Source organism: Callithrix jacchus, chromosome 5 (genome assembly GCF_049354715.1).
Source record: "Callithrix jacchus isolate 240 chromosome 5, calJac240_pri, whole genome shotgun sequence".
In the NCBI taxonomy this organism is placed as follows: Eukaryota; Metazoa; Chordata; class Mammalia; order Primates; family Cebidae; genus Callithrix; species Callithrix jacchus.
Window position 1 is genome coordinate 71,558,486 of NC_133506.1, and position 27,980 is coordinate 71,586,465.

General features: G+C 42.2%; 1 protein-coding gene, 1 long non-coding RNA gene and 1 pseudogene across 6 annotated transcripts; 1 reads left to right on the top strand and 2 right to left on the bottom strand.

Annotated features, from left to right (window-relative positions):
- Nucleotides 1-339: 339 nt before the first annotated feature.
- LOC103790933 (uncharacterized) lies at nucleotides 340-27,286 on the bottom strand. 4 transcript variants are annotated; one of them, XR_013535489.1, is made up of 6 exons: nucleotides 27,199-27,286; nucleotides 25,943-25,981; nucleotides 22,913-23,002; nucleotides 22,439-22,542; nucleotides 9,061-9,125; nucleotides 6,496-7,045 (listed from the first exon to the last, which is right to left on the bottom strand). It is a non-coding gene; the product is annotated as an uncharacterized LOC103790933 (long non-coding RNA). The 4 variants fall into 4 exon arrangements; XR_013535490.1 differs by lacking the exons at nucleotides 6,496-7,045; nucleotides 9,061-9,125 and adding an exon at nucleotides 3,410-4,038; XR_013535488.1 differs by lacking the exon at nucleotides 22,439-22,542.
- LOC128932091 (selenocysteine lyase pseudogene) lies at nucleotides 10,740-12,870 on the top strand (annotated as a pseudogene). The gene has a single exon (XR_013535485.1). The product of XR_013535485.1 is annotated as a selenocysteine lyase pseudogene (transcript).
- On the bottom strand, nucleotides 17,704-18,113 carry LOC108590303 (large ribosomal subunit protein eL39). Its single transcript, XM_017969353.4, has one exon. It carries the CDS (start codon nucleotides 18,091-18,093, stop codon nucleotides 17,938-17,940), a length of 156 nt encoding a protein of 51 aa, XP_017824842.1. The 5' UTR covers nucleotides 18,094-18,113; the 3' UTR covers nucleotides 17,704-17,937.
- Nucleotides 27,287-27,980: the final 694 nt, after the last annotated feature.

A 27,980-nucleotide genomic window follows, 5' to 3' on the forward strand; every position in this document is an offset into this window, starting at 1 on the left:
CTTAAGATCTGTTTTAGCCCTGCTCAGTGATTCCACCATGCACTCCTCTGTAATCCAAAAGCAAGAACCCAACATGAAAACTGGTTAAGGAGCAGAGAAATCCTTTTTGAGCCCTGACAAAAAAAAAAAAATGATACTTGATTAAGATACTTTTGCAATATAGGGCAAATGGCACACAGAATTCCTTAAGGGAAAAAGCAATTTGCAATGAAAAAAAAATACCTGTGATGTTTAATTACAACATGCAGCAGAATACTTTGTTTTTCTACCAATGTGGGTGATAAAAGAATGAGAATGATAATATAAAATTAAGACAAAAAAAGAAATCCAGAAATAATAATTTTAGAAAGCTTGCTGTATTCACAATAAAAATGCCATCATTCAATCAAACACAGAATTTGAGGAATTACCTCTGGATTACATGGTATTTGATGCTCCAAGAGGTATAAAATGTTTGATGTATTCATTTAATGTATTATCAAAATAGTATATGATCCAGACTTTTCACAAACAGAAAGTGAGAAGGTTAAATTATCAAGATAAACTTCTAGTGTAATAGTGGCATTGCCTGAAGTATTTAATGAAACAGCATTCGGAGTCCTCAGCTCCCGAGATTCCCATGCTTCAGAAGTCCAGTGATGACAGCACGTTCTTATGAAACAGTTTATCATTCTTTCTTACAAAGCAGATATGATTATGTTGGTAACATTGCTTTGCTTTTCTTTTATTGCAACAATAATAACTATTGCAAATATTTGAACATGCATCGCATCTGCAAAATCCACAATATGTTGTCCATAGGGTTGAAACCCTGCTCTTTAACAGTTTTATAGGAAAAGAAAGCTAAATACTTTCTTGTTTTTATCATAGATGATAAAAATTTTTTGGATAGCATTGAAGAGTTCAAAAGGTGATATAAAGAGTTTTGTCTGTAGCTTCAGTTAAATAAAATTGGTTTCTTCTGAGAATACAGTACAAATATGTTTGTATGATACTGTTTTTACAAATCATTGACTCATAATATTCCATCTTACTTTTACAACGTGGTGGTTGATCCCATGGTTTGACTTAGATTTTAAAATAATAATTATTATTGTAAACAAATGCTGAATTCTAAGGAAACAAAGGAAAACCCAGAAAACCCATTAGAGATTTCAAAGGAGTGAATGAAATATAATCTTTGCAAATAGAGTAAGCAGAGGAGATCAAAAGTTGACAGTTCAAGAGAAATGTTGGGGTTAGATTGTTTTAACTATTAGGATACATTATACTGGCAGATAGTGCAATGAAAGCCCCAAAGCTTACTCCCAGCTTGCTTAAGCAACTCATTGCCTAGTTCACTTGACTTCTCCATGTTCTCTTTCTGCACCAACATGACACAATTCTGTGATTCACCAAAAGGAACACGTTATTCCAACAGTGAAGGGTCTGTGAGAGACCACGTGAGCATGAAGAGGAGTGTTCAGGGAAGTGTGTAGGACATTATACATTGGCTTTCTCCTATAACCCCATGTAGAGGTTTATCAGTAAGTATTAGAGAAAATGGGTGGATAAATCTACATTTCATTAGATTAGAGAAAGTGTATATCAAGGAGGAAGACCCATTTCCCATTTACCACCATAGAGGAAGTAAGAGAGCAGAATTTTATAGAGATATAAGTATACAGAGGGATAGAGAAGTCAGAAAGTAGTACATTTAACAAGATGTATATGCAAAGCTGATTAAAATATTGATAAACTAGAGACATTATTCACTTTAAAACTGGCAGTTAAAGTCCTTTGGCAGCTTGATCCAATTGCATTTGAAGTATAATTCTATTTTAAATAATTGATTGAGACTAATATTCAGAAGTTTATTTAGTATGTACTGTAAGCAATGTTAGAGCTCACCAAAGCTCAGAACTATATCCCTTGTTCAATTTCTTTGCTGATGAAAATATTATGCCTTAGATTAAATTTTCAAATTATTGTAAAAGCTAAGTTTTCAAGTGAATGTAAAGAATGTGAAAATTGGTAGTTTCACACAGCTCTAATGCCTTTCTATGAGTGAAAGGATGAGAAACAGATTCTTTCTATTTGATTATCTATGCATTTATCATCTGTCTTGTCTGCGTTTTTCCTCTGAGCACCCTACAGAGGACTGTACAGCTAAAAGGTTTTCCATTATATGTAATTTGAAGTAGAACGAATGATATGCAATCATATACAATGTGAGAAAAATTATGACCATCTCCAGAGAGACTCACATTTAGCCTCAATTTACTCCCAGAAGGCGTGGGACAGACATTCTCAGTAGTATTCTGAGGGTCAGACTGTGGAGAACGAGCCAGCTTTCCTGTTACTTCAATAGGAACGTGTCAGTCCTCTGCTAACTTGGGTATGTTTTATGCCCACCCATTATAGATTTAACTGGAAAAGGAGGCAAAGCACCAACCGAGCACAAAATGGCTCTAATTATTTTTCCCATTGTATTGTTTCCCTGCTTTGTACCTGAATTTCCAGACATTTTCTGGTTTCCATTTACACAGCAATACAAGTGGGTATAAAAGATTAGCCATTCCTGGGAAGCCTGGTGCTTTAGAAAAGTTAGGTTTTGTTTTGTTTTGTTTTGTTTTTTGGCTATAAGGAAGAAAGGCATGCTCAAGTTCTTCTAAGAAAAACATGGTGGTATATTTAGTGTGAAGAGATAGCTTCATCTATGGCCTGGCTCTTCAGAAACTTACTATTTCTTTTTGCTTCTCAGGGTGTCTATGCCAACATCCCTGGAACAAATATTATCTCTTCCTGCAATTCTATTGTCTGCTGGTGTTGCTGGTAGAGCTACACTAAGTGCTAGGCAGGGACTGAAGCCGCAATGGGCATGGGAGCTTACTCTAGGGAGTGGCTGGCTGGGGAGATTCTGATGATCTCTAAGCCCGCAGCTCTGAGCTCTGAGTTGAAGTTCTGCTCTCCAAAGTGAGCATGACTCAGAAGCATTTTCGGGTCACCTGTCTTTGCTAGCCTTACCTCACTCTTCTCATTCTCTTAAGAGGTTTAGGAAGAAATGAAAATTATAGGGCTTGGTCTCGACATAGCAAGAACTGTGGGGAAGATCATTTGCTTTCTAACCTGATTTCTTCTTGTGACTTCAGAGGCTTCCTTAATTTCTAGTTAGAAATGTTTATCCAGCATATTTCATTATTATGTATGAAGTATCTGCCTTGAGCCAGTCAATGTTGGAGGCAGTGAGAAACAGTGATGGGCACGTCAGATGAAACCCTGCTCTGATGGACCTAGAATCCTAATGAGTGATAGTTCATAACTATACTGTATGTTTTCGGTTAGTGATTAATGCTTAAAAGCACTCATATCAGAATCAGGAACTTATTCTTCAAAAATTATGATCGATTCTCTTTGTATTTTTCAAATATTTTGGTGGTATATAATAGAGTCAGTTTCTTCAGGAGCGCTCTAAGCTTGATTCCCTTTTGGAAAATACATACTACAAGGGCAACATTAGAAACCCCCATGATCCAATCACCTCCCACAAGGTCCATCCCCCAACATTTGGGATTACAACTGGGCCTGAGATTTGGGTGCCACACAGAGCCAAACCATATCAATGGTTAACTCAGCACTTGTGTTCCATACCTTTTCTTCTTGAGATCCCATTAAAAATATTAAATGAAGAAACATAACAGCCAAGGGAAAGGCAGAAGGACCCTTCCATGAAAAAAAGATTGAAACAGATATCTTTAAGGAAAATGAGAAGGAAAACTTGTTGAAGGATGACACAGATTGGGAAGAGGATGCCCAGAGTGTAAAGGAGGAGATGGGATGGGCAGCAGGGCTCCAGAGGGCTACCAGGCTGTGCATTCACAGGTCAGAGGAGCAAAAAGTGGGTCCACCCACAGCAAGAAGGGGACCTACTGTGATCCCCCTCTCCATGAGCTACGTAGGAGGCTGAGGCAGGAGAATTGCTTGAACCCAAGAGCAGAGGTTGTGGTGAGCTGAGATCATGCCACTTCACTCCAGCCTGGTGACAGAGCGAGACTCCATCTGAAAAGAAAAAGAAAAAAAATCCGTAAGGTACTTATTTATTGTGTTTATCAGTTACTTTTCTCTAAACAATACTAGAATGTGAACTCTACAAAGGCAGGGATTATGTTGTTTCTTTTGTGTTGCTGACTGCTACAAGACATCAAACTGATGTATTTAAGAATTGCATTCACATGATAGGTGATCAATCAATATGATGGGATAGATGAGTGAATCTAAACACTGTCAAATGATATATAATCAGTTCACAGTGCTCTCTAATAAAAGGATGACCTGTTAAGCATAGTGCTTAGTTGGTGCTTAATAAACTTTCATTGAATAAAGAAACAATGAGTGAATGAATGAATTTTCAAAATGCCTACCACTTCTATTTGATGATAAGGTTTATTATCTGACTATTTAATCTAATTATCCAAGACTCTCTGGTGTTAGTTACCCAATTTCCAAATATAAGTTAACTAGAAATAATAAGCTGTCTTTGCTGGGTATACATTTCCAACTAAATAAAATGAAAGTATATTCAACTATCAGAAACCTAAGACAAAATTAAACATTTTTTTTGCTGAAATTTTCTCCCTTATATTTTCATTTAATAAAACTTTAATTACAAGTGTATATCTTTTATAGACTCAGTTTGTATTTTTTTTTTAAAAAAGAAGGCACATATGTACTTTTCTAAAGCAATGTAGGAAGGTAGGAGATGCGTCTGAGCTGGTGGTGGGGAGGCCTCAAGATGGCTTCCCATGAGCGGATGCCACCTGACAGGTGCCAGTAAAGAAAGAAAATTAATTTTCAGATCCATTGCTGCAGGACTGAGAAAATTTATTTCAGGAGCTGAGCAACTTGTCATTGCCATTCCAGCAGTTCTGTTTACAGTTCTGACTTTCTTCAGTCAAGAGTCTGAAGATTTGGTACCCCAGGATATGCAAGTCTTCTGCACCTGTGGATTGGATGTGATGAAGAGTCCCACTGTTCAGTAGCAGAGGCCTGTCAGAACAGAACTGACAATTTTTCCCTCTCATTTTATGTGATGTGCCTTAGGACTAAGGTAAAAAAAAAAAAGTCATTATTTCTTCACAAAAAAATAAAACACAAAATTCTTTGGTGATTTCTGGATCTCAAGTGACAGTCAATTGCTCCCCACTGTTACTACTTACTTTTCTTGATCAAACTTACATTTTCGTATCATCTCTGCCTAGCTAGAGTGACAGCAATGGAAAAGTCAATCAAGATGGGAAAGAAGATTCTGACGCTTAAACATACTGAACAATTTATAACTTTATCATTGTCTGTAAGTCTATGCTCTCATGCTCTGGGGTTAATTTAGTCTCATGCTGTTATCACCGTGAAGACCAATGTCAGTGTGGGATTGAATTTTTACATTATTAAGTTGACCAACCAATAACCTCAGACCTACACAAATCAAGGACTCAAACCAGGCACAGCAGAAAGCCCTGCAGACAGCGCTCTTGATCAACGGGCTGTTCCAGTGAAGGAGTCAGCATGTTTCTGGAAGTGAAGGTCAATGTGAATCCCACATGGCATGAGGACACCATGTATCCCAGCATATGCATTGCTTGGCTGAGGGGTTTGGCTTCTGAGGGCTTTGTTCCTAGTACTTTTGGATTCTTCAAGTGGTCCAGGACTGCTGTGCCACTTCAATGTAAGCCCAATTTTGCTTAGCATGGTCTCAAGCCAATCCTTAGAAACCTTTTGTTTCTGGTTCTAGTAAATAAAGGGCCCTAGGGGACTTAGATTAGGGAAACCAGGTGAATGTCAGTGCTTATCTGATGAAAAATGCCTCCTTCTAAGGCAAACTCTTCCTTCTTGGTAGCCAGACTGCTTGTCTGTGTGTGTGTATGTGTGTGGGGTGGGTAAGAGAGGAATCTAACATCTTTAAGCTACTGCAAAAAGAAAAGGCAGTTCCCATTTAGAGTTTGGTTATAGAAAATGAGATGAAAGGAAAATAATTATTTAGATAATCTTACACACTTAGGCAATAGGTTCCTTAAAGCACGGGAGAAACGTCTCATTTATGTAATTGTCTAATAAGTTAGACAAAAAAGATAAAATCTGATACATGTGTTTGAACTGACTGTGTATTGTAATCATGATAAAGCATTGCCTTGCAGAAAGCTACTGAGAAAGTAGACCAATGATACTTTCTTCTCATGATAAGTTATTTCCCTTAAATGTATGATTTGTGTAAAGTGAGAAAATTTCCCATTCTTTTGAAAGAGTGTGTTTCCTTCTTTTAACAGACAGCAGTCAGAGCCTAACAAGAGAGCCTGTCTCAGCACAGCTGTTCATCCCAGTTGTGCTTAGTGACATTTTGGAGCCATGTCCTGCCACTTTGGTCTATGGGAAGACCCATGTTGCTTTTTCTCCCTTGTAACTCTAAGCAACCACATATTGTGCAGAACTTCCTAAAATCATTACACGTGGAGAAAAACTGAAGACTCTTTTCAGCCTTTTATTTGTAGATGTATCACAAACAAATATTTCAGCAAATATCCTCTACTTTAAAATTAAGATGAAACACTCCGCTATTTTTGGTTTTGGGGACATATTTGTTAACTTGTTTAAAAATGGCAATGCTACCTACATTTTTGCAAAATGTATGACAACAGAGATGTTGAATATATTTGATAACTATATTAATAGTATTTGGCAAGTGAGGATTCTGTCAAAAAACACAGCTATAAATTGAAATAGCACGAAACAGAACAATCTACAGAAGGAAATTGCCAACATTCTATCAAGTTAGTGAAACCTAGCTGAATTTCGTTATAACTACTCATATGTTAAATAAAAGATTTTTCTTTTTAGTGAAATATTACAAAAGAAACACTGTTTTCAGGGTCATTTTGCAGCGTGCTTTTCTTGAACTGATATGCATGTCTTTTTTAAATGTTTGGCTTCAGTTTTCTTATACAAGTTGAGCTTTATCTTGACGTTTTGATTAAATATATAGGTTTAAAAGGTAATTGGCTTTGCAGTGTCATTCCTGGAAAAGATATAGAAAAATGTAATAATTATTCTTACATTAATTGTACTATGCAATAAAAGAATTGTTTATTGCAAATGCTACAAATCTGAAGACACATCTATTGAATAAGGCCGTACAAAAGCTAACGTCTGTTTTAGCACTTAAAATTGTCTAAAAATGGATAGTATAATAATAAATCACAACCTTATCTTACACTAAAGACTTTCATTCTGAAAGATATGTAAAACTTTTTAAAGCTTCCTGAAATCCAATTTTTCATTTTCCTATATATAAATAATAGTATATTTGGAGAAGGTTGTAATGTTTATTCCGCTGTGACTGTTAAAGAGACTGTTTCATTTTGGATCTGATCATACTAGCTGTTCTTTTGTGGATACATCAGATGTTTGCAATTAACTTTTTTATTATTAAATAAGACCACTGATGTTTCATTTGGAATTAGTTATTGGGTATGAAATTAAAGAATAAAATTTTGTGAGTAGAATTTCTTTTAAATAAAAGTATGCTATGAAGAAACCAATAAAATAGAAATGAGTCGTATCTATTAAATAGAAATGATACGATAGGAGGCAGCCTTGAAATGGTATCAGTCATTTCAGTACAATTGTTAATATTACATTTTGTCATATTAAAAAGAAAAATAATTGGAGATGAGTATTTAAGCCACTAGATTAGTTTTTTCAATAGTTTTAACTGCTTAGTGATTAACCTGTAATACACAACTCAGATAATTGTAAATAACCTCGTATAGATTGCTTTGTCAAACCTCAGAAGTCAGCCCCTATCTTTTTAAAACTACACAAAACATTACCAAATCTTGAACAAAGTAATTTAAAGCCTGAAGAGGAATTTCTTCAGGAATGTTCTCTACCCATACAATTTGCTTCTGTTGATGTTAAACTTGATGTTTACATGTGCACATCGCAAGGGGCATAGGCGGCTTATTTGTAAAATCATTGCCGATGGCATAGTATGTGCATTTGCAATGTATTCAGTGGCTTACAAGTTCCAATGTCGCTAACATAAATAATGCACAGGAAGATGAGCTCTTCTATGCGTAGGTGTCTTTTTAGGTAGAAAACCAAAAAGATACTTTCCTTGTGCCCTTTCCTATTTGTCTGAGAAGCAGATGTTAATATTTTATATACAATTTACCTTAACCGATAATTGGCAATAAAGATAAAATAATTTACTGTTTCAGGATTCCTCTGTGTTAACTAATTAAACCAACGGCAGGCCTGGAGCACAGGACAATGGCAAACTTCCAGCTGAATTAATTTTATGGAGGACCAGCTGAGTAATTAAACTCCAATTACAGGCAGTTTAGCTCCATCATCACCTTCATACATAATTAAATGGAATTGGTTGATACAGCTTCTATTTTTAGGAGGGCGCTTACCAGCTTTCTGAACCCCACTGTGACTTTGGATTCAGGCCAGTCAATTATTAGTCATTTCTCTTTCAAATGGAAATGCTTTGGATTAGTCATATCTTTTGTAATGGTTGCATTAAAAAATATCTCTCTTTTCCAAAGTTGTGGTATACTGGAATCTCTCTTTATGATTCCATGTAGATGGCATATTCATTTATATTGGAATATAGTCAGAGGAGTACCAACAGGTCACAGCTACATGAATCTGAAGGTTTGCTGAGATGACAAACTGTGTCATCTCAGTGGCAGAGGAACCTGGTACTTTTCTTCAGGATGGACCTTTTTTTATTCACCTATTTTTGCAAAACCTCATCCAGAAATCACTATGTTTATTTTTGCAAAGTTCAGGTAATTTGATTCTCTTGAAAGAGACACTTACTATGTTTTGGGCAATACATAGCAATGCTATATAAAAATGCTGTGTATGCGAATATTCTATAAATAAATTTCCATGGATATATAATGATGAATTGATTATGAGGTTTTGATTTGCATGTGCACAAATTTCCATTGTTTATTATTGCAAATATGTACTCAACTGAAAGCACATTTATAGTATAATAAATTTCTGAAGACATACCATTTATTAGGTTTTATTAATCAGTCTGTAAGCTCAGATTTGCTTTAGATGTCTAAAAATCATTCCTGGTAAAGAGAAAATATATTTTTTAAATGGCAATTATTTTGGGAGAATAATAATAGTTAATGACGCTCAGAAAATCCATCAGTTTTAAATGTGGTGAAGCTGGCTGTAACATATAAGATCTTTATGTACAGGTGGAAATATTTCATCATGGTCCTTTGCTATTTCAACTCACACGGAAGAAAGCCCACTGGGTGTATTCCTTGAACCAACCAAATAGAATCAATCAAAAGACACACATAGCATCAGCAAACATCAGAGAATACAAAGAAAGAAAGTTCAAGAAAATGCATCTCAAGGGCTCTGTTTGTACAGGTCTGGCCTCTCGAAGATTGAGCCATTCTTAGACCTTTTACTGGAGAGGCTTTGTGTAACGCACTGCCTAATGGCTCGGCTGTTCAAATGTGATACAGTCCGTTATGACAGTAGGCTATGCTACCTATGTGCAGACGGCAAGACAGAACTGAAGCAACAGTCACATTTCCAAGCCAAACAAACTTAAAAATTAATGCTGTGAAGGGGAGAACTGTATTCCAAATCTCCATGAACTGTTACCGGTGCCAAATTAAATGACTATCAAAGGAGCAATGAAGAAGTATTATAGGAAATAAAAAGGGAAGGGAAAAACTCCTTTAGGAGTTGAATAATTTAATGGAGGGAGGGACGCTTCCACCTGAAACTTCATTTGCAGCAACTTCTGGGAGTCACAGGTGTTTTAACATGTTCCCTCAACCACTTGTTCAATCCCTTGCAAATTGTTGACCTTTAGAAAATTGAAGGCAATTCTCTAGTCAAGATGAAGTACAAACAGAGGGTATAAGAGCCCCTGATTTCAGCGAGTTTGTAATCTTGTGGAGGAATCGTGACACATGCTTAGTATTATTAATGCAAAGCAAAGATCTTTATGTAAATTTCTTAGAGTAAAAACCATGAGCCTTTTGAGTTCAGAGGCAGAAAAATAAAAAAACAAATCTAATCGTTCTCTCTGCTAACATGATAATGCCCTGTTGTACTATTTGTAGTCTGGCATTTTGCTCTCCAAAAAGTCAGAATTATTCATGCACTATGTCTTATAGAGTAAATTGTGATAGAGTTTAGAGAACTGGGAATGGAAATATCTCTAATAATTATGTGCTTGCTCCTTATAGAAGCACACATTTAATCTAGTACTTCTAATTATATGGTAGTGATGCGTAAGTATTACTAATTACAGGGAAATACTTGTCATGCATATACCATTTTCTTGGTTTTCAGTTAAAAGAAAATGCCCACCAGGGTAAGAAATAGATGCTGGAAGGCAACATACTGCTGCCAGTGTTACGGGGCTTTCAAAGCTTTCACTGATTTTCAAATGTAGTTATTTCAGTTTCCTGGTTTGCAAATACATAAATAACCCATCATGTGATGGTGTTCACCTCATGTGTTTTATGCAAATTCCTAGTGTTGCAGGTTCAAGTAGAAATATTTTACTTGGCATTAATTGAATAAGATGTAAAGGTACAAATATGCTTAACATAGACTCAAAAATAGGCATTCTTTTAGGGCCCACTGAGGTATGGACCTAACTTAAATCCGTTTACCTTTTAGTTTTTAAAATCATTAGATGCATATTGTTACAGAACAAGACATGAAAAATTTGTGAAACTTCATATATCTTATTTCATTAATACTAAAGTTTAAATGTGTGTACTTAAAAATATTAAGTTCCGGCCTTGGCGGGAGGGGATGGAGGCGGCCGCGGCGCCGGGTCGGGATGCGCCGGCGAGCACGGCGAGTCAGCCCAGCGGCTGCGGAAAACACAACTCGCCGGAGAGGAAGAAAGGCCGAAGATATTATAAAAGCAGCTCGGGAGAGCCTTGCGAAGATGATTGGTGGGAAACCTCAAGACATCATCTTCACGTCCGGGGCACTGAGTCAAATAATTGAGTAATCCATTCTGTAGTGAAACATTTCCACGTAAACCAGACCTCAAAGGGAGACACGGGTGTGCACCACAGCCCAGTAGATGGGCCAAGCCCCATTTCATCACTTCCTCTGCGGAACACGACTCCATTTGACTACCCCTGGAGCACCTGGCAGAAGAACAAGCGGCAGCGGTCACCTTTGTCCCGGTATCCAAGGCGAGCGGGCAGGCAGAGGTATCCTTGCAGCCGTCCGCCCAACCACAAGCCTCTTGAGCATCATGCTGGCCAACAATGAGACCGGCGTCGTCATTCCTGTCCCTGAAATCAGCCAACGTATTAAAGCCCTGAACCAGGAACGGGCAGCTGCCAGGCTGCCTCCCATCCTTGTGCACACGGATGCTGCACAGGCCTTGGGGGAGCGGCGCGTGGATGTGGAGGACCTGGGCGTGGACTTCCTTACAATCGTGGGGCACAAGTTTTATGGTCCCAGGATTGGCGCACTTTATGTACGAGGACTTGGTGAATGTACCCTTCTCTACCCTATGCTGTTTGGAGGTGGACAAGAACAGAATTTCAGGCCAGGGTAAGGCAGAAAGTTAAAGTCTCTGACCTACTGGCCGTGTCATCTGTCTGTAGAGCAGTGACATTGTGAAGAACCATGGCACCGTTTCTTTGTCTCGTGGGGGGCTCTGTAGCAGAGTCCATGCTGCTGCTTTGTCACAGCTGGCTCCACTGACTGATTTTATGCTGAGGAATCACGGGACCTGCAGTCTCTCTGGCAATGAAGGAAATCTCCGTTTCTTTTAACTGCTTCAAAGCATCCAATTCCCCTTGTAATTTTGGCCCAGCCCACTGGTGAGAGAACTGTTGGACCCTTCATAGCTGAGGCCTGCTGCTGTTTGAACTTCGGGGATCAGCAGAGCCACACGGAAGCACCCTGATAGCTCCTGTGTCCCCTCTATGTACAGTGACATGTTAACTGGGAAATTACTTCTTGCCCCCACTTTTTGTTAGAAACTTCTTACCGAGAGAGAAACAGGAGCAGCATGGGGATGAGTTCCCTGGATTTTCTTTTTGCATTGTGTATTCCACACAGTGCTGAGGAAGCTGGCAAACCAACACAAAAGTGCCCAACCAAAGCCTGTCCTTTCTGGCCAGTGGACCAGGAAAGGAGCGGCCTAGCAAGACAGAAGACCTTCAGACAACAGCCGCTTTCCTCCAGCCAGGCACTGCAGAGTAGTTGTGCTGCCGCGCCTGTCGACGCTGGAAAACATTCAGTGGGAAACCCAGACTTCCACCAATACAGGCTGTCACGAGGCAGTCCACATCCTCACCAGTGTGTCAAGTCGGCCAGGTAGAGAACCAGGACTTCCACCCCCACCATGGTATCAGCAGAGACCATATAGGGATCTTGGACCCACACGTGTCAGTCACAAGGAGCATCCTCCCATTGGGTGTCAGCAGCAGCCAAGTAAGAAATCTAGACGTCGGGCGGGTGCAGTGGCTCATGCCTGTAATCCCAGCACTTTGGGAGGCTGAGACGGGCGGATTGCTTGAGGTCAGGAGTTTGAGATCATCCTGGCCAACATGGTGAAACCTCGTCTCTACTAAAAATACAGAAATTAGCTTGGTGTAGTGGCACTTGCCTGTAATCCCAGCTACTTGGGTGGCTGAGACAGGAAAATCGCTTGAACCCAGGAGTTGGAAGTGGCAGTGAGCCAAGATCGCACCACTGCACTCCAGCCTGGACCACAGAGCAAGACCTTGTCTCTTTTTTAAAAAGACAACATTAAGCCGGGCGCAGTGGCTCACACCTGTAATCCCAGCACTTTGGGAGGCTGAGGCGGGTGGATCACGAAGTCAAGAGATCAAGACCATCCTGGTCAACATGGTGAAACCCCGTCTCTACTAAAAATACAAAAAAAAAAAAAAAAAAAAATTAGCTGGGCATGGTTGCACGTGCCTGTAATCCCAGCTACTCAGGAGGCTGAGGCAGGAGAATTGCCTGAACCCAGCAGGCGGAGGTTGCGGTGAGCCGAGATCATGCCATTGCACTCCAGCCTGGGTAACGAGAGAGAAACTCTGTCTCAAAAAAAAATTAAAATTAAAAAAAAAAAAATATATATATATAAAGACAACATTAAATAAAATAATAATAAAAAATTAAGTTCCCCTGCCTTTATTGTTTATTGGATAAACAATAAAGCTTTATTATTATAAACTTTTTAACAATGCTATTGGATATTTTAATGTGATGTTTATGTGTTGTGGTGTTTATTATTATACACAGTAATTTATTTTTATATTTGTATGACATTCTTCACAATTTATGCTTCTACAGTTATTTTACTTTGAGGGGAAGGATGAAGCAGTATAAATAATCATTACATTCAGCTACTATACTTTTGCTGAAGTTCAGGAAATAGAAAACTCTTAGGGACTAAGCAGATTTTCAAAATTATTGCATGTAATTAGCCCAAGATTAAAAAGAATTTTTTTTGTCTCTTTCCCAGTGAAAGATTAGTGATGTTTTAATTAATTTACTGGCACTCAGTTTAGAAGAAGTTATAAACTTTGAGGAAAGTAAACCCTTTGAAACAATTTCATTAGTGTAGATTTTCAGAATCTGTATTTAAAAAGAGACATAGTAACTTAAGACTATAACATATTAAGTACTTCTTCTCCTCATTGTGGTATTTTCCATTAAAGAGAAATAAGACTACCTATGCATATTACTTATCTCTTCCAAGACAGTATTATAAATATTTCAATACCTTAACTTTTTTAAAAAATCGACACATGTATTTTACATATGTATGGGGTGCATGTGATATTTTGTTACATGTATGGGATACGTAATGGTCAAGAGACGGTGTTTGGGGTATCCATTACTTTGAGGATTTATCATTTCTCTTTTTTATTGCATTTTAGGTTTTGGGGTGCATGTGAAGAACATGCAAGATTGTTGCATAGGTACACACTTGGCAGTGTGATTTGCTGCCTTCCTCCCCATCACCTATATCTGGTATTTCTCCCCATGCTGTCTCTCCCCAACTCCCCACCCCCTGCTGTCCCTCCCCTATTTCCCCCAACAGTGTGTGAGGATTTATCATTTCTATGTGTTGGGAACATTTAAAGTTCTCTCTTCTTGCTGCTGTGAATTACACAATACGTTGTTGCTATGTATAGTCACCATGAAATCCACTTTTCTAGTTCCCACATATGAGTGAGAACATCAATGTTCTCACGTCAACTCTTAACACTATGAGGTGAATGTCATTGTTCCCATTTCACCAGGGAGGAAACTGAAGCTTATGGAAGCAAAGTAACAGATGTATGCACAATGGGTATAATTCTGACATATAACATTGAGGTTATAAGGCCTATTCTAACCACTGTACATGAGGCAAAAGAATTTTACTAGAGTAATAAAAAATAAGGTTGTGCTGAAGTGCTGGGAAGAGTACTCATAACAACAGGATTACAAAGTTGAAGGACCTGCAGACAGGTTCGGTTTTGCAGAGGGGTGGGGGGAGGGGAAGAAGTGCGGAACTTCTCAGACATGCCAAGGCAAGGAGGTGTAGAGGCTGTCAGGGAGAGAGGAGCATGTAAATGGCACGTGCCACTGTACAAAGTCCAGGACAGAAAGTGGATTACATTTATGAGGGAGATTTTTCTTATCTAGAATAAACAAAGTAAGGATATTTCTCTGGAAACTTCCTTAATAGGGAGAGTGCTTTCAAAGATTTTACACCATGGGTAAAATAATGATGATGACGACTCTCTTGAATAATTGTGATTGAAAAATGTGCAGTCCAACGTGTGCATTTGACTCTGCAAAATAGACATGTTTGTAGTATGTCACTGCAGTATGTCATTCTTAAACTATAGTGTACATGTTTGTTACCAGAGGAGTTCGCTTAAAATTCCGTATTTTGGAGTTCCTATACCTACTCATTTAGTAAACTAAGATGTGGCTGACCCCATATCCTCCTCCAGCTTCTGTATTTCTTTACTCTTGTTCACAGAAAAAAAAACATTTTTGAAAAAACTGTTTTCCTCGGGTGTTCTACTTTCTCATCTTCCATTCATTGTAAATTAATTCTACTTTAATTTCTAACTTTACTACTCCATTGAAACTCTCCAGTTAAGATCACCAGTGACCACTTGATAAATCCCTTGAAGCCATTTAAAATCAAATCATATAACCTTTCTCAAGGCATCATAGAATCAACTACTCCCTCTTTCCAAAAACATTTTCTCTGCTTGATTTTGGGAAACAATGTTCTGCTTTGCCTTAATGTCCTTGTCAGACAATTTATTTCTTGTCTTATTTTCTCAGCTTTCTTGTACCTATAAATGATATTATTATTTAGTTTTCTGCAATTTATGTAGATGAACTATCTCTCCAACTACAATATACAGGGAAAAGCTAATTTTTTATTTCATATATAACATAGAAAATAATGTATTCTAATAAGTGGTTGTTAAAGAAATAGTAATAAATACTATTGATTTGTTTACAATAGTTATAACCACATCATATATGTGGTTTGAACGATTTCTATGGTTTGAACGTGTCCTGTCCAAAATTTGCAAATAGGATTTGGTGCCCTTGTATAGGGGATTAATAGAGGGAGTTTGTTCTCTCTTGCCCTTTTCTCTTCTACCATGTGAAGATGCAGCAAGAAGGACCTTACCAGATGATAGTGACTTAATCTTGGACTTTCTAGCCTCCAGAACTGTCAGAAATAAATTTTTCTTTTATAAATTATCCATTTTCAGGGTTTTTGTTATAGCAGTACGGAAATAATGAAGGCGGTGATCCTAAAGAGTTGTATATTTATGATTGCTCTTTCTTTAAAGAACCACTAATGTTGGCCGGGCGCGGTGGCTCAAGCCTGTAATCCCAGCACTTTGGGAGGCCGAGGCGGGTGGATCACGAGGTCAAGTGATCGAGACCATCCTGGTCAACATGGTGAAACCCCGTCTCTACTGAAAATACAAAAAATTAGCTGGGCATGGTGGCGCGTGCCTGTAATCCCAGCTACTCAGGAGGCTGCGGCGGGAGAATTGCCTGAACCCAGGAGGCGGAGATTGCGGTGAGCGGAGATCGCGCCAATGCACTCCAGCCTGGGTAACAAGAGCGAAACTCCGTCTCAAAAAAAAAAAAAAGAATCACTAATGTTTAGTGGATAGAAGCCAAATCTCGTATCTTTTAGATATTTATAGCATCTTTGCTTGTTGACTTGTTGGTTCTGAAAAGTTTTGAAGTTCATAGTTGTATATGAGATACTTCTAGTAAGAAATATATTGTGGTGAAACAAATGTAGTCTTTACAGTCAGAAAGACCTGGATTTATCCTTCTCAAATCCCTTGATACATAAATCTGGAAAAGTAATCTATCCTCATTGAGTCTCATTATCAGTACCTGAAAAATGAAGAAAATTATAGTAACTACCAAGAACATTATAAAGAATGGAGATAATATATAAACTGCCCAGCTCATGAGGTGTCAATAAGCAACCACTGTTATTATTATTCATCAAGGGTGTCTTAAAAGGTTTAAGCAGTGATTAGGTAGGTCATGCCAACCTTAAGTAATATGACTCGGAATACATGATTAAGTATAAAGTTGATATGAATACAAAACTTGGGGATAGTTACCTGGAAACACCTAATTCTAACAAGTTGGATCAGTGTTCCAAAGTGTAAAAGCCAAGATTTTATTTCTCTAGGCAGAAAGACACTATAGCAGGGTTACAACACTTTTCATATGAGACGAGTGCATAAGTTACAGCAGTTTTATCAGTTTCAGACTGCATGATAAGGAAATTACCTTATTGCTTTGTAAGGAGGGGTAGTGACTTTAAGGGGTCTTATCTTTGGAGCTGTTTGATCTGCTCAATAATTAACAGGGGAAAAAAGGGGGTAAGTTGTAACTGCATGCTACTTGACTCAGGCCACATAGCCATATTGCTTTCAAGGCTCAGAATAATTTAGTTCCAACAGCTTTAAGTTAGAATTACTTAATTTCATAGTCTCTAGTGGAGGAACAACATGATAATGAGGCATGAGTCCTTCCAGTATCTTTTCAATATACACACGATCTAGCACTCTCCCAGTCCTCGTGAGGTGTTCATGTTATGATGGGGAGTACAGTAACAATGATTAGTTTTTGAGTGCCTACTCAATTTTTGTGCCACACCACCTGCTCTGTGGCTTTGGACTAATTAATAAACCTCTTTATGTCTTAGTTTTCTCGTATATAAAATGCAGTGGATATGTTGTCATGTTGTGGTGAAGAATACGTTATTTATGTTAATTGATTACTATAGTGTCTGGGAAATAATGGGTGTACCACAAATGTCAGCTGTTATTATTCTGTTTCTTATTTTAATTATGTGTGTGAAACTTTCGTTATATATCTATCCTGTCACAGACTTTCTATGGAAAAGTAACATTTTTCTCATTTTAAGATGAGAAAAGACGTGAAAAGGTTAGTGTTTTGCTCAGGGACAGGGAGCAAATAAGTGATAAAATTGGGATTTGAACCTTAATCTGTATTACTTCCAAGCCTGTGCCTGCTGATAGTCTCAGGGTAACTTGTCGTTGTTATAGCTATCACTATCCACAGCCTTTTATTTTTTTAATTTATTTATTTATTTTTTAGAAGTGAAAGGTCTCACATATTTATTACTGAACCCAGGCAACCAAAGCCTTCTTGTTTTTTTTTTAACATGAATAATAGAAGCACTGTGGGTTGTACTAACTAATGCCTTCATAACAGATCCAGAGAGGAAACTGTTCAAACTTCTCCAGATAACAGTGACATTTTTCAGCTTGATTTGGTAACACGATTGTGACTTTCAGACAGCATAAATATGTGTGCCATCGCATGTGTAATTTCTTATAGACCCAGCTTGGTTCTTCTCCAATGTCTCCTTTTGGAGTTGTACCTGATTTTATTACCAGTTTTCATCCGAATCCACTGGGGAATGGGACGATTTTGCTTTTGTTTCTTGGCCAGGAATCGCTTAATCCTGAAAGTCTTGTGAGAAGACATGGCGAGAAACGGAATAAAGCCGAAAAGAATGTATTCAAAATATAAAAATTAACCTGCCATTGTGCATCAGTTTCTTTTTACTTATGTGTTGGTATTTTGTTTCGAATGAATAATTTTGAAGAAGATAAGCAAATGTAACATTTAGGAAATAAATGAAACACGATTCAGGAAGAGGTAAATTTTTATAATTTTAATTATTCAAAATTACCTTTCACGTGGATTAGGTTTGTTTAAAAACTACTTGTCTTACAATTGCTTTTGTTCATGGAAGTATTGATTTACAGGTAAGTTTGCCACCTAGCACACTTTCAGATTGTGAGCTCTTTACTAGAAAAAAATATACATGAGGCCGAGACTTAATATTTCTATTAACTTTTCATTTAAAATTAACTATCAAGACTAACGCTTCTGAAAGTTTTTAGAAAGGAATTTAAAAGGCCGGGCACGGTGGCTCACGCCTGTAATCCCAGCACTTTGGGAGGCCAAGGCGGGTGGATCACGAGGTCAAGAGATCGGGCACCATCCTGGTCAACAAGGTGCAACTCTGTCTCTACTAAAAATATATAAAAAATTAGCTGGGCATGGTGACGCATACCTGTAAGCCCAGCTACTCGGGAGGCTAAGGCAGGAGAATTGCTTGAACCCAGAAGGCAGAGGTTGCAATGAGCCGAGATCATGCCATTGCACTCCAGTCTGGGTAACAACAGTGAAATCCTGTCTCAAAAAAATAAATAAATAAAATAAAATAAAATGATTTCCAAAAAGTAGAGGCTTTTCATTTGTCCTATTTATTTGTTAGATTAGATGTCATGATTAAATTAATCAATAATTACACTTCCTTAAAAATACTAATGTGTGTGTGTCTATGTGTGTACTAAGATATTCTTATTGGCATAATTTATCATATTAGGATATACTTAGGGATTATCTTCTCCTATAAATAAGTACACTAACCCATCAAACATGTGGTGGAGAGAATGAGGAAAGGCCAGGGGCCAGAGCAAATCAAAGTTAACAAAGGCCATAAGCACTCAAGACCTGATTTCTTGTTTGTCTTAATTACTGAATAGACCACAATTCCATAGCTTTAGTCAATGAGTTACATAACATTCTTAAGCACAACTTTAAAGAAGAGTCTTTCAAGCTTGTTTTGTTCATTTAATTCACCATAAATTATGGAATTTTTTGTGGCTCCAGAAATTCCTTAGACAGAATCTTTATTCTAGGAGCCCTTAATATGTTTATGAAATAATTTTTTTACATATTTAAAAACTTGATATTTCAGTTCTGTTTGAAGTTTAGCACAATCTCACGTAGTTCATTGAACAGTAACTTCTTTTTTTTTTTTAGACAGAGTCTTGCTCTGTCACCCAGGCTGAAGTGCAGTGGTGGCATCTCAACTCACTGCAACATCTGCCTCCTGGGTTTAAGCAATTCTCCTGCCTCAGCCTCCTGAGAGCTGGGACTACAGGCATAAATTGTCCTAAATTTGGCAAGTGAGAGCTCCAAGGTTTGGAAGATATTTATAATAATCAAATGTATATATGACAAAACATGATGAGTTTGGGGGACATAAAACTCTAAAATGTAGACCATATAATTATATATACATTATATATTTTATTTCATTTTCTTTTTTCTTTTCTTTTTTGAGATGGGGTCTCGCTCTGTCACACAGGCTGGAGTGCAATGGCAGCATCTCGGCTCACTGCAGCTTCCACCTCCCAGGCTCGAGTGATCCTCCCACTCCCACCTCAACCTCCCAGCTAGCTGGGACTATAGGTACATGCCACCATGCCCAGGTTAATTTTTGCATTTTTAGTAAAGACAGGCTTTCACCATGTTGGCCAGGCTGGTCTCAAACTCTTGACTTCGTGTGATCTGCCTGCCTTGGCCTCCCAAAATGCTGGGATTACAGGTGTGAGTCACCGGCCTGGCCTCTTTTCAAGAGGGTGGTTTTAGCTATGATTTCCCGTAATACCTGCGGGCCAAAAATGTGTTAATCATCAAATGGTACCAAAAAGAAATGGTTTCTACTTTTAAATAACCTATATTTTAAGATGATACCAAAGAGTACCCTTCTAATCAATGGTATGATGAAGTCAACTAAACTGTCAATTTTTTTTTTTTTTTGAGACGGAGTTTCACTCTTTTTACCCAGGCTGGAGTGCAGTGGCACCATCTCGGCTCACCGCAACCTCCGCCTCCTGCGTTCAGGCAATTCTCCTGCCTCAGCCTCCTGAGTAGCTGGGATTACAGGCACGCGCCACAGTGCCCAGCTAATTTTTTGTATTTTTAGTAGAGACGGGGTTTCACCATGTTGACCAGGATGGTCTCGATCTCTTGACCTCATGATCCACCAGCCTCGGCCTCCCAAAGTGCTGGGATTACAGGCTTGAGCCATCATGCCTGGTCCTGTCAAATTTTTTTTTAAGAGGGAGTCTCACTCTGTCCTCTATCATCCAGGCTGTAGATGCAGTGGCTCTATCTCGGCTCACTGCAACCTCCACCTCCTGGGTTCAAGCAATTCTCCTACCTCAGCCTCCCAAGTAGCTGAGATTACAGGCACCCACTACTACACCAAGCTTATTTTTGTATTTTAGCAAAGATGGGGTTCACCATGTTGCCCAGGCTGGTCTCAAACTCGTGACCTCAAGTGATCTGCCATCCTTGGCCTCCCAAAGTTCTGGGATTACAGGTGTGGTCCACCAGCCCCAGCCTAAACTGTCAAGATTTTTTGCAAGACAATTATTAAAAACAGCCATCATTACAAATTAAATTATAGCTGGGCACGGTGGCTGAAAAAATATTTTCTACCACACTCAGCCTGAAAAAATATTTTTAAAAAAGACAAGAAAAACAGCTTGTGCTAGGTTTGACGTGTACCTGTAGTCTCAGTTACTTAAAAAGCTGAGGCAGGAGGATTGCTGGAGCACTGGAGTTCAAGGCTGCAGTGTGTTACAATCTCTCGTGTGAATCGTCACTGCACTACAGCCTGGGCAATATAGTCAGACCCCATCTCAGAAACGAAGGGAGGAAGGAAGAAAAAAAACAACTTGTAGGTAGAATGTTATCCTCTGTGGAAAATTGTGTAAGAACATCTTATAATAATACACAAGGGCAGTACTGGCTTTTCTTCTTCTTCTTCTTCTTTTTTTGATATGGAGTTTCACTTGTCACCCAGGCTGGAATGCAGTGACTGGATCTTGGCTCACTGCAACCTCTGCTTCCCGAGTTCAAGCAATTCTGCCTCAGCCTCCCTAATAGTTGGGACTACAGGCAACCACCACCACGCCCAGCTCGTTTTTGTATTTTTAGTAGAGGTGGGGTTTCACCATGCTGGGCAGGGTGGTCTCAAACTCCTGACCTTAGGTGATCCACCCCCCTCAGCCTCCCAAAGAGCTAGGATTACAGGCGGGAGCCACCATGCCTGGCCAGTACTGGCTTATTAGTGAAGTCAGTGGGCTACAGAATAAGCAAGGAGCAAAAAAGATGCCAAAGAAATGATGAAAGGTAGAAAAATAATCTTAAGGCCAGGCACGGTGGCTCATGCCTGTAATCCCAGCACTGTAGGAAGCCGAGATGGGATGATCACAAAGTCAAGAGATCAAGACCATCCTGGCTAACATGGTGAAACCCCACCTCTACTGATAATACAAAAATTAGCTGGGCATGATGGCACGGGCCTGTAGTCCCAGCTACTTGGGAGGCTGAAGGAGGAAAAACACAGTCACCCAGCTGGTGAGTGGCAATGCAGGAAAAGAGCCCAGGTTTGGCTGACTCCAAAGCCTGTGCCCTTCCAACAATGCCACCATGTTCCTTAGAAGGGCCAGTGAGAGAATAATGGAAAGACAGGAGAAAAGAGAATGAGCCAGAAACAGAGCTATAGCTAGGAAAATAAGGCTGGAAAACATGAGGTCAGGGAGAAAGAGAAGGGAACCCCAACTTTTTATATACTTTTTATTTTTTGAGGTGTCATCTCACTCTGTCACCCAGGCTGGAGTGCAGTGCATAATCTCGGCTCACTGCAACGTCTGACTCCTGGGTTCAAGTAATTCCTGTACCTCAGTCTCCCAAGTATTTAGAACTACAGGTGCGCATCACCAAGCCCAGCTAATTTTTGTATTTTTAGTAGAAACAGAGTTTTACTATGTTGGCCAGGCTGGTCTTGAACTCCTGACCTCAAGTGCCTTGGCCTCCCAAAGTGCTGGGATTACAGGCATGAGCCACCACGCCCAGCCTCCAACTTTTTAAAAGACATGATCAAGGAGAGCTTTGGAATAATCCCACGTTGAACTTCACAGGGATTTTAGCTTAGGGGTAGGAGAACAATACAGAAACTCACGTTGATGACAGAGTCCTTGAATTTGATATGCAGCCGGTAGTTACAGATGGCAATGAGGGCATCGGCTGCCCGGCCCAGGAACTCTACTCCCTCGCCCTGCAGCACTGTGAAGGGGACCAGTCAAGGGGCAGAGAAACCCTCAGTCCAGAAGTGAGTGACCGCCTCATCCTCCTCTACAGCCTCTGCTCTGTGGAATCGCCTCTAGAAAAGCTCTGGAAATGGTGGACCAAGGCAGGAGAGGAGAGTACTCTCCACAGTGAGAGCACCAGGCAACAGCTGAAGAGGAAAGCTGCCTTTCCTTCCCTGGGGCCAACAGCTCCAGGATATACAGACAAACCCTCCTCCTCCTGAGACCACAGAGCAGGAAGCCAGAGCTCCAGTACCAGATCCCCTTGAAGATATTTAGGGGAAGGGAGGATGTTTTTTTAACTGGACAGGAAGCCCCATCTATCCTGGCCCCCAACTCCTCCTTACCTGAAGATTCTCCTCCTCCTTCACTAGTTCCTTGGGGGGGGAACAGATCCTTGGCTTGGATGTACTCCAGGCTGGGGGGCCCTCCTCACCCTGTAGGAAGGCCACAGTTCTAAGTCACCAAGCTCTGCTTAGCCCATGAGGTTCATTCTGCTCCTCTCCCCCACCAAGAAATCCACAGACAACCACACACACACCTCTAAAGGTTCTGGTCACCAGAGGAGGGAAAAGAGACCTGCCTTGGTTGGAGACAGGTAAGCGTGAAATGGAGAGAGTACTCAAGCCTATTAAGCCTAAGGAAAGAGTGAGGCCCCAGGAGGAATTGGGAACCTGCACTCTTCAAAGGACTCTCCTATACAACCAACATTTCAAAAATGGAGGAGAGAAAACTAAGAAAAAGAGACTCTTCCTTAGACCCATGTAAGGGTAAGGCAGGAATGGGGATGGTAAAGTGCTGTCCTGAGGAAAAGGAGCCAGGTGTGGCAGCTGGTTATAGAGAGGAGGGAAATCAGGCCCCTGTAGCCACTGAAGCTTCAACCTGGTGGGTGAGGAAGACAAAGAGGAGTGGGTGGGGGGATTCAGTCCCAGGCCTCTAGAGGGCCTTCACTGATGCTTTCAAAAGGAAGACGTGTTCAGGAGCTGGGCTTATCTTCTTGTTAGGCCCACACTGCTGACAAGCCCCCATTACCTGCCAAGTAACCTACTCTGCCTGCTAATCAGAGGGGAATTCCTGAGGAATACCCACGGCAAGAAGAAGGAACTCCTCGCCCAACCACCAGGGAGGGGACCCGAGGGGATCCACGGGCCTGGGAGGAGCCAGGAGACCCAAGGACAGCCAGGGGAGAGAAAGAGAGAGGAGGCCTGGCAGACACCCACGGGGAAGGCGGGGACAGCTGAGAGGACAGATGGGGGAAGCTGGGAAGGAGCATCAGCCAGCGCGGGAGGAGGGGAGGACCGGGAATGATGCAGAGGTAAGGAACCCTGCAGAGGCAGGGAAGATGGAGAAGAGAGGCTGTCTAGGGGACAGTCAAGGAGAAAAGGCTGGCATGTCAGGTGAGGGATGGAGTGGTGGAAGAGAGAAGGGACTGAAGCCCCAAGTCAGCTTACAGAACATCTCGGGCTCCCTGGCCAGCCCCGTCAACATCCCTTGCAGCCTACTGGCCACATCCCACATCCCCAAGCAAGGATACAGTGGGTGGGACCAAGATGGAGAGGCGAAGGTAAAGGGATGTACCCCCGCAGGGCGGGGCCTGGAGATCTGCAGTCAAGGGCAGTGGCTGCGGGGCCGGGACGGACCACAGAATTTCCATTCCTAGCCTTCGAGCATCCCCGGCACCCAAAGATTGAAGTAAGTCCAAGAAATAAGAGTTAACCCACCTTCCCTGCCCCTAAACGTTCGGGGTCGGGCCAGAGGCCATGGGAAGGGGGATGGGCTGAAATCGAGGGCTGACCCTGGGGTAGGCTGTGGGCACAAGCAAGCGTCGGTCTCCTAGGCACCCAAAGGCAGGGTGAGCACTTACGAAGCAGCTAAGCATGGAGTAGGAGACGCGGGCGGTCAGGCTCATGGTCACAGGCGGTCTGGGCCAGCGCACACGACCCTGGAGCCGCTGCACTGCCAGCCAGCCCCGGGCGCCCGCCGCATCCCGGCTGCGGGGACGGCCAGGTGCAGCTGCGGCGGCCAGGAGGTGAGGGCGCTGGTGGCGGAACCTCAGCACGGCTCCCGCACGCCTCTCCCCTCCTTTTCACAATGGAGCGGGCCCAGCTCCGCCCTCCAGCACGAGCGCGGAAGGGAGGGAAGCTGGGCGAGGGGAGAGCCCGGGACGCGGCGGGAAGGGGAGGCAGGGGCGGGGCAGCTCCGCGAGCCCCACCCACAGCCCCAGGCTCCTCCCTCCCCGCGGACCCTGGGCCTTGTCCGAGGGCGTACCCTACTCCAGGGACCTTTAGGGGCTTTCAGGAGTCTGGGCTATGGGACCGCCCAGACAGACGGCCTGGAGCAGAAAACAAGACTGCCTACATCTTCTCATTTACCTTTTTTCCAGGTGGGCCACACTATTCCCTCTTAGAAACCCATCCCCATGCCCTCCCCTCCTCTCTTAAGTTCCCCCGACACCTGCTCTGGATCCCAAGGTGGAGCTCACCAACCCACAGCCCATTTGCTTTCTCCTTTCACTCCAAAACCACTACCCACCATGCCCCGGCCCATCAGGGTCTTTCAATCCTGTGACTTGGCTAAACCCTTCTTTCCCCTTAGAATGGTGCCAGGTTAGTCATTCCACGCTCCTGGAAAGGGAAATGAGCTTTCATTCCAATACCCCTACCAAACCCAACTCCTTCAGCTCCATCTCTCCCTTATTTCACATTCTGATCTCTGCGCAAGAAAGTCCTTCTTCAAGGAGAAAGGATTTCTTAGCCTGGGAAAGAGAAGAGCTGGAAGTATAGACCACAGAAGTTATACAAAAACGAAACTTGAAACTCAGGAGCAGCGGAGTAGAGAGAGTTGGGTACAGGGCCAAGGAATAAGGAGCAGGAAGAAGGGGCTCAAAAGCACCAAGAGTCACAGAGGGAGCTCGCTGGAACCCCAAACTTCCTGCACCTGGTAACTTTCAGACACCAGGGCTTTTGTCTTGTCTGGGGGAAAAGGGAAGAATAAAAGAAAGCCTGACATTTTACTAAGCATCTACAATGAGCCAGGCAGTTTCTACCTATCTCACTAAAACTTTTCAACCCCTGAAGAAGGAAACCTTATCCTGTCTTACTGGTGAGACTTAAGAGAGAAAGTATGCAATTTACCTAAGTGGTGTGCTAGGATTTGAAATTAGATGAAGCTGACTCTGAAGCCAATGCTCTTTTCACGGTATCCCAGAAGAGAAAAGAAGAGCAATCTGTTGGTGGGAGCCCAAACCAGCAGGCTTTCTGAGAAGAGACCGAACCAATAATGCACACACCAAATCTAGGAGAAGTGGGGCAGCTTCACAGAGAAAGACACAGGGATTACAGAAAACACAATGGCCTGAGGAAAGAACGAGTACTCACCATTCTACCGTGGCAAGGGTCCTGGCTGCCTGCTTCTCACTGTAAGAAGACAGAGGAACATAAAAGTAAAGAGTCCCATCAACATCACCATGGAATCAACAAATGCTACCCATCTACCTCTGACCTTCTCTACAACATATTCTTCTCCCTCGCAGAGACCCTAGTCTCTCCACAAGTCACCATACCAGAGAGAGGCAACGGGAGCTACATAGGGAGAAAGCAACAAGTGATCCTGCAGGGCATAAAGTCAGCCACGAGGTTCTGGAGCAGGAATGAGTGTCATCCAAGATTATTCACCAGAACTCAGGAGTCCTGATTCCCAGATGCAGAGGGAGAACACTTCTTTGTGGGGCAGTAGAACTGCCAACTCTGAAGAGACAAAGGCTGCCCAACTGGGGCTCATTTTGGGCCCTGAATCTTTGGGCAAAGTGGCAGTGGCTGAAGGGACATGAATCCACAGGAATGTTTTGCCAGTCTCTGAGTCTCGGAGTAGTACCTACCTGACCTGTTTACTGGGGGCAGAGTCCAAAGTGGGACAAGCGCGGGGGTGTAGGGGGGAGACCACAACCTGTGATCAGAGGGCAGCAGGGCTGCACAGGCACAGGTCCTGCTGAGTGTACTTGACACCAAATTGGGTGGAGGTTATGGAGAGGAGCCCACACAACAGGAATAGAATCAGGCCAATTCAGGCCTTGGAGTCAGCATCTGTCCAATGAGCCCAAGTAACAGGGATTTCAGGATGGGGCCTCCTAGGCTTACTTAGGAAGCCAGGCCCAGGTTTCACTGACACTTTCCTTCATGCCTGCTATCCTCAGGGGCAGTACAGCAGAGCCCTATGGGAGACTGCGGGGATAAAAGCCTCCATCTGTGGTCCTGCCCACCTCCCTGTTCGCAGTACCCTCTTCCCTAGACCACTCTCCCTCATGGGGGAACCCGCAAGAGGCAAGCCAGAGGTGCTGCCTCACCGCCCACTGGCACGCAGCCCCAGGGAAAGAAGGGAGGGTAGGAAGGACAAGGATCAGGCCTGAGAGGCCCAGGGTTTTTAGGCCTAGGAGATCTGGTCTGGGGGGGGCGGGCCAGGTTGGCAAGGGAACTCAGGTGCCCAGGTTCTAGGGGCGGAGCCTAAAGACTCGGAGGCGGAGCCCCAAATGACAGAAGGCGGGACTCAGGAAAACCTGTGGGGGCCAGGGCGGAGCCGGGAAAGACGTGGTCGCTGCGGTTCCCAAGCTCGCAGTGCAAGGGGCACGGTGACTCACCCAAGCGGCGTCCGCCCGACCCTCCGAGGCCGCGCTCTAGCCACTTCCGTCTCCGTAGCTGCTGAGGCCGCGCTGTCCCGACCCCACCACGGTGTTCTTCTCCTCAACCAATTATATCTCTAGCCTGTGCCTGCCCTGGCCAATAGCCTCGCCAAGTCCCGCCCTGCCCCCATCACACAGCCACCGCCCTCACTCTCGACGTCACTCATTGGTCGAGACGGGCAGACGCCCTCCCAGCCTTTAGCCAATCGGATGCCGGAAGACAAGACTATGCCTGGAGGGAGGAGGTGCGGCGCCGGAGAGGAGACGCGACCAAGGGGAAATCACAGCGCGTCCTTGCGGTAGCCAATAGGAGAGCAGTAAAGAGGGGGCTGCCGGCTACAGCTCTGGGGACCGGAAGTGGGGGCGGCTAGTCGCCTACTGGTAGCGCAATTAGAGGCGGGCAGTGTAGGGTACAAGCCTTAAGCCACTTCCGGCGATGGACCCGCCCTGGAGGTCCTTCTCAAAGAGATCCCCAGTGGCACCTCAGTTTATCCATTCCCGTTTTGGTTTCGCTGCTGTCATCCGGTCCCAATGCCAGAATAGGAGGCTAGGAGAGAAGTGAGGGCTAGGCCTGAGGTTCCATCTTGATCAACTCCGACTGGCTGGGATTTCCCCCTTCCTGTGTCTGGTTGGGTTCCTCCAACACTCACTTTGTATCGATAAACGACCCTGCCGTTCTTCACAACCTGCGTTGTGCTGCTAGTCCTGAGTGAAGAACTCTCATCCGAGAGATGGAAAAT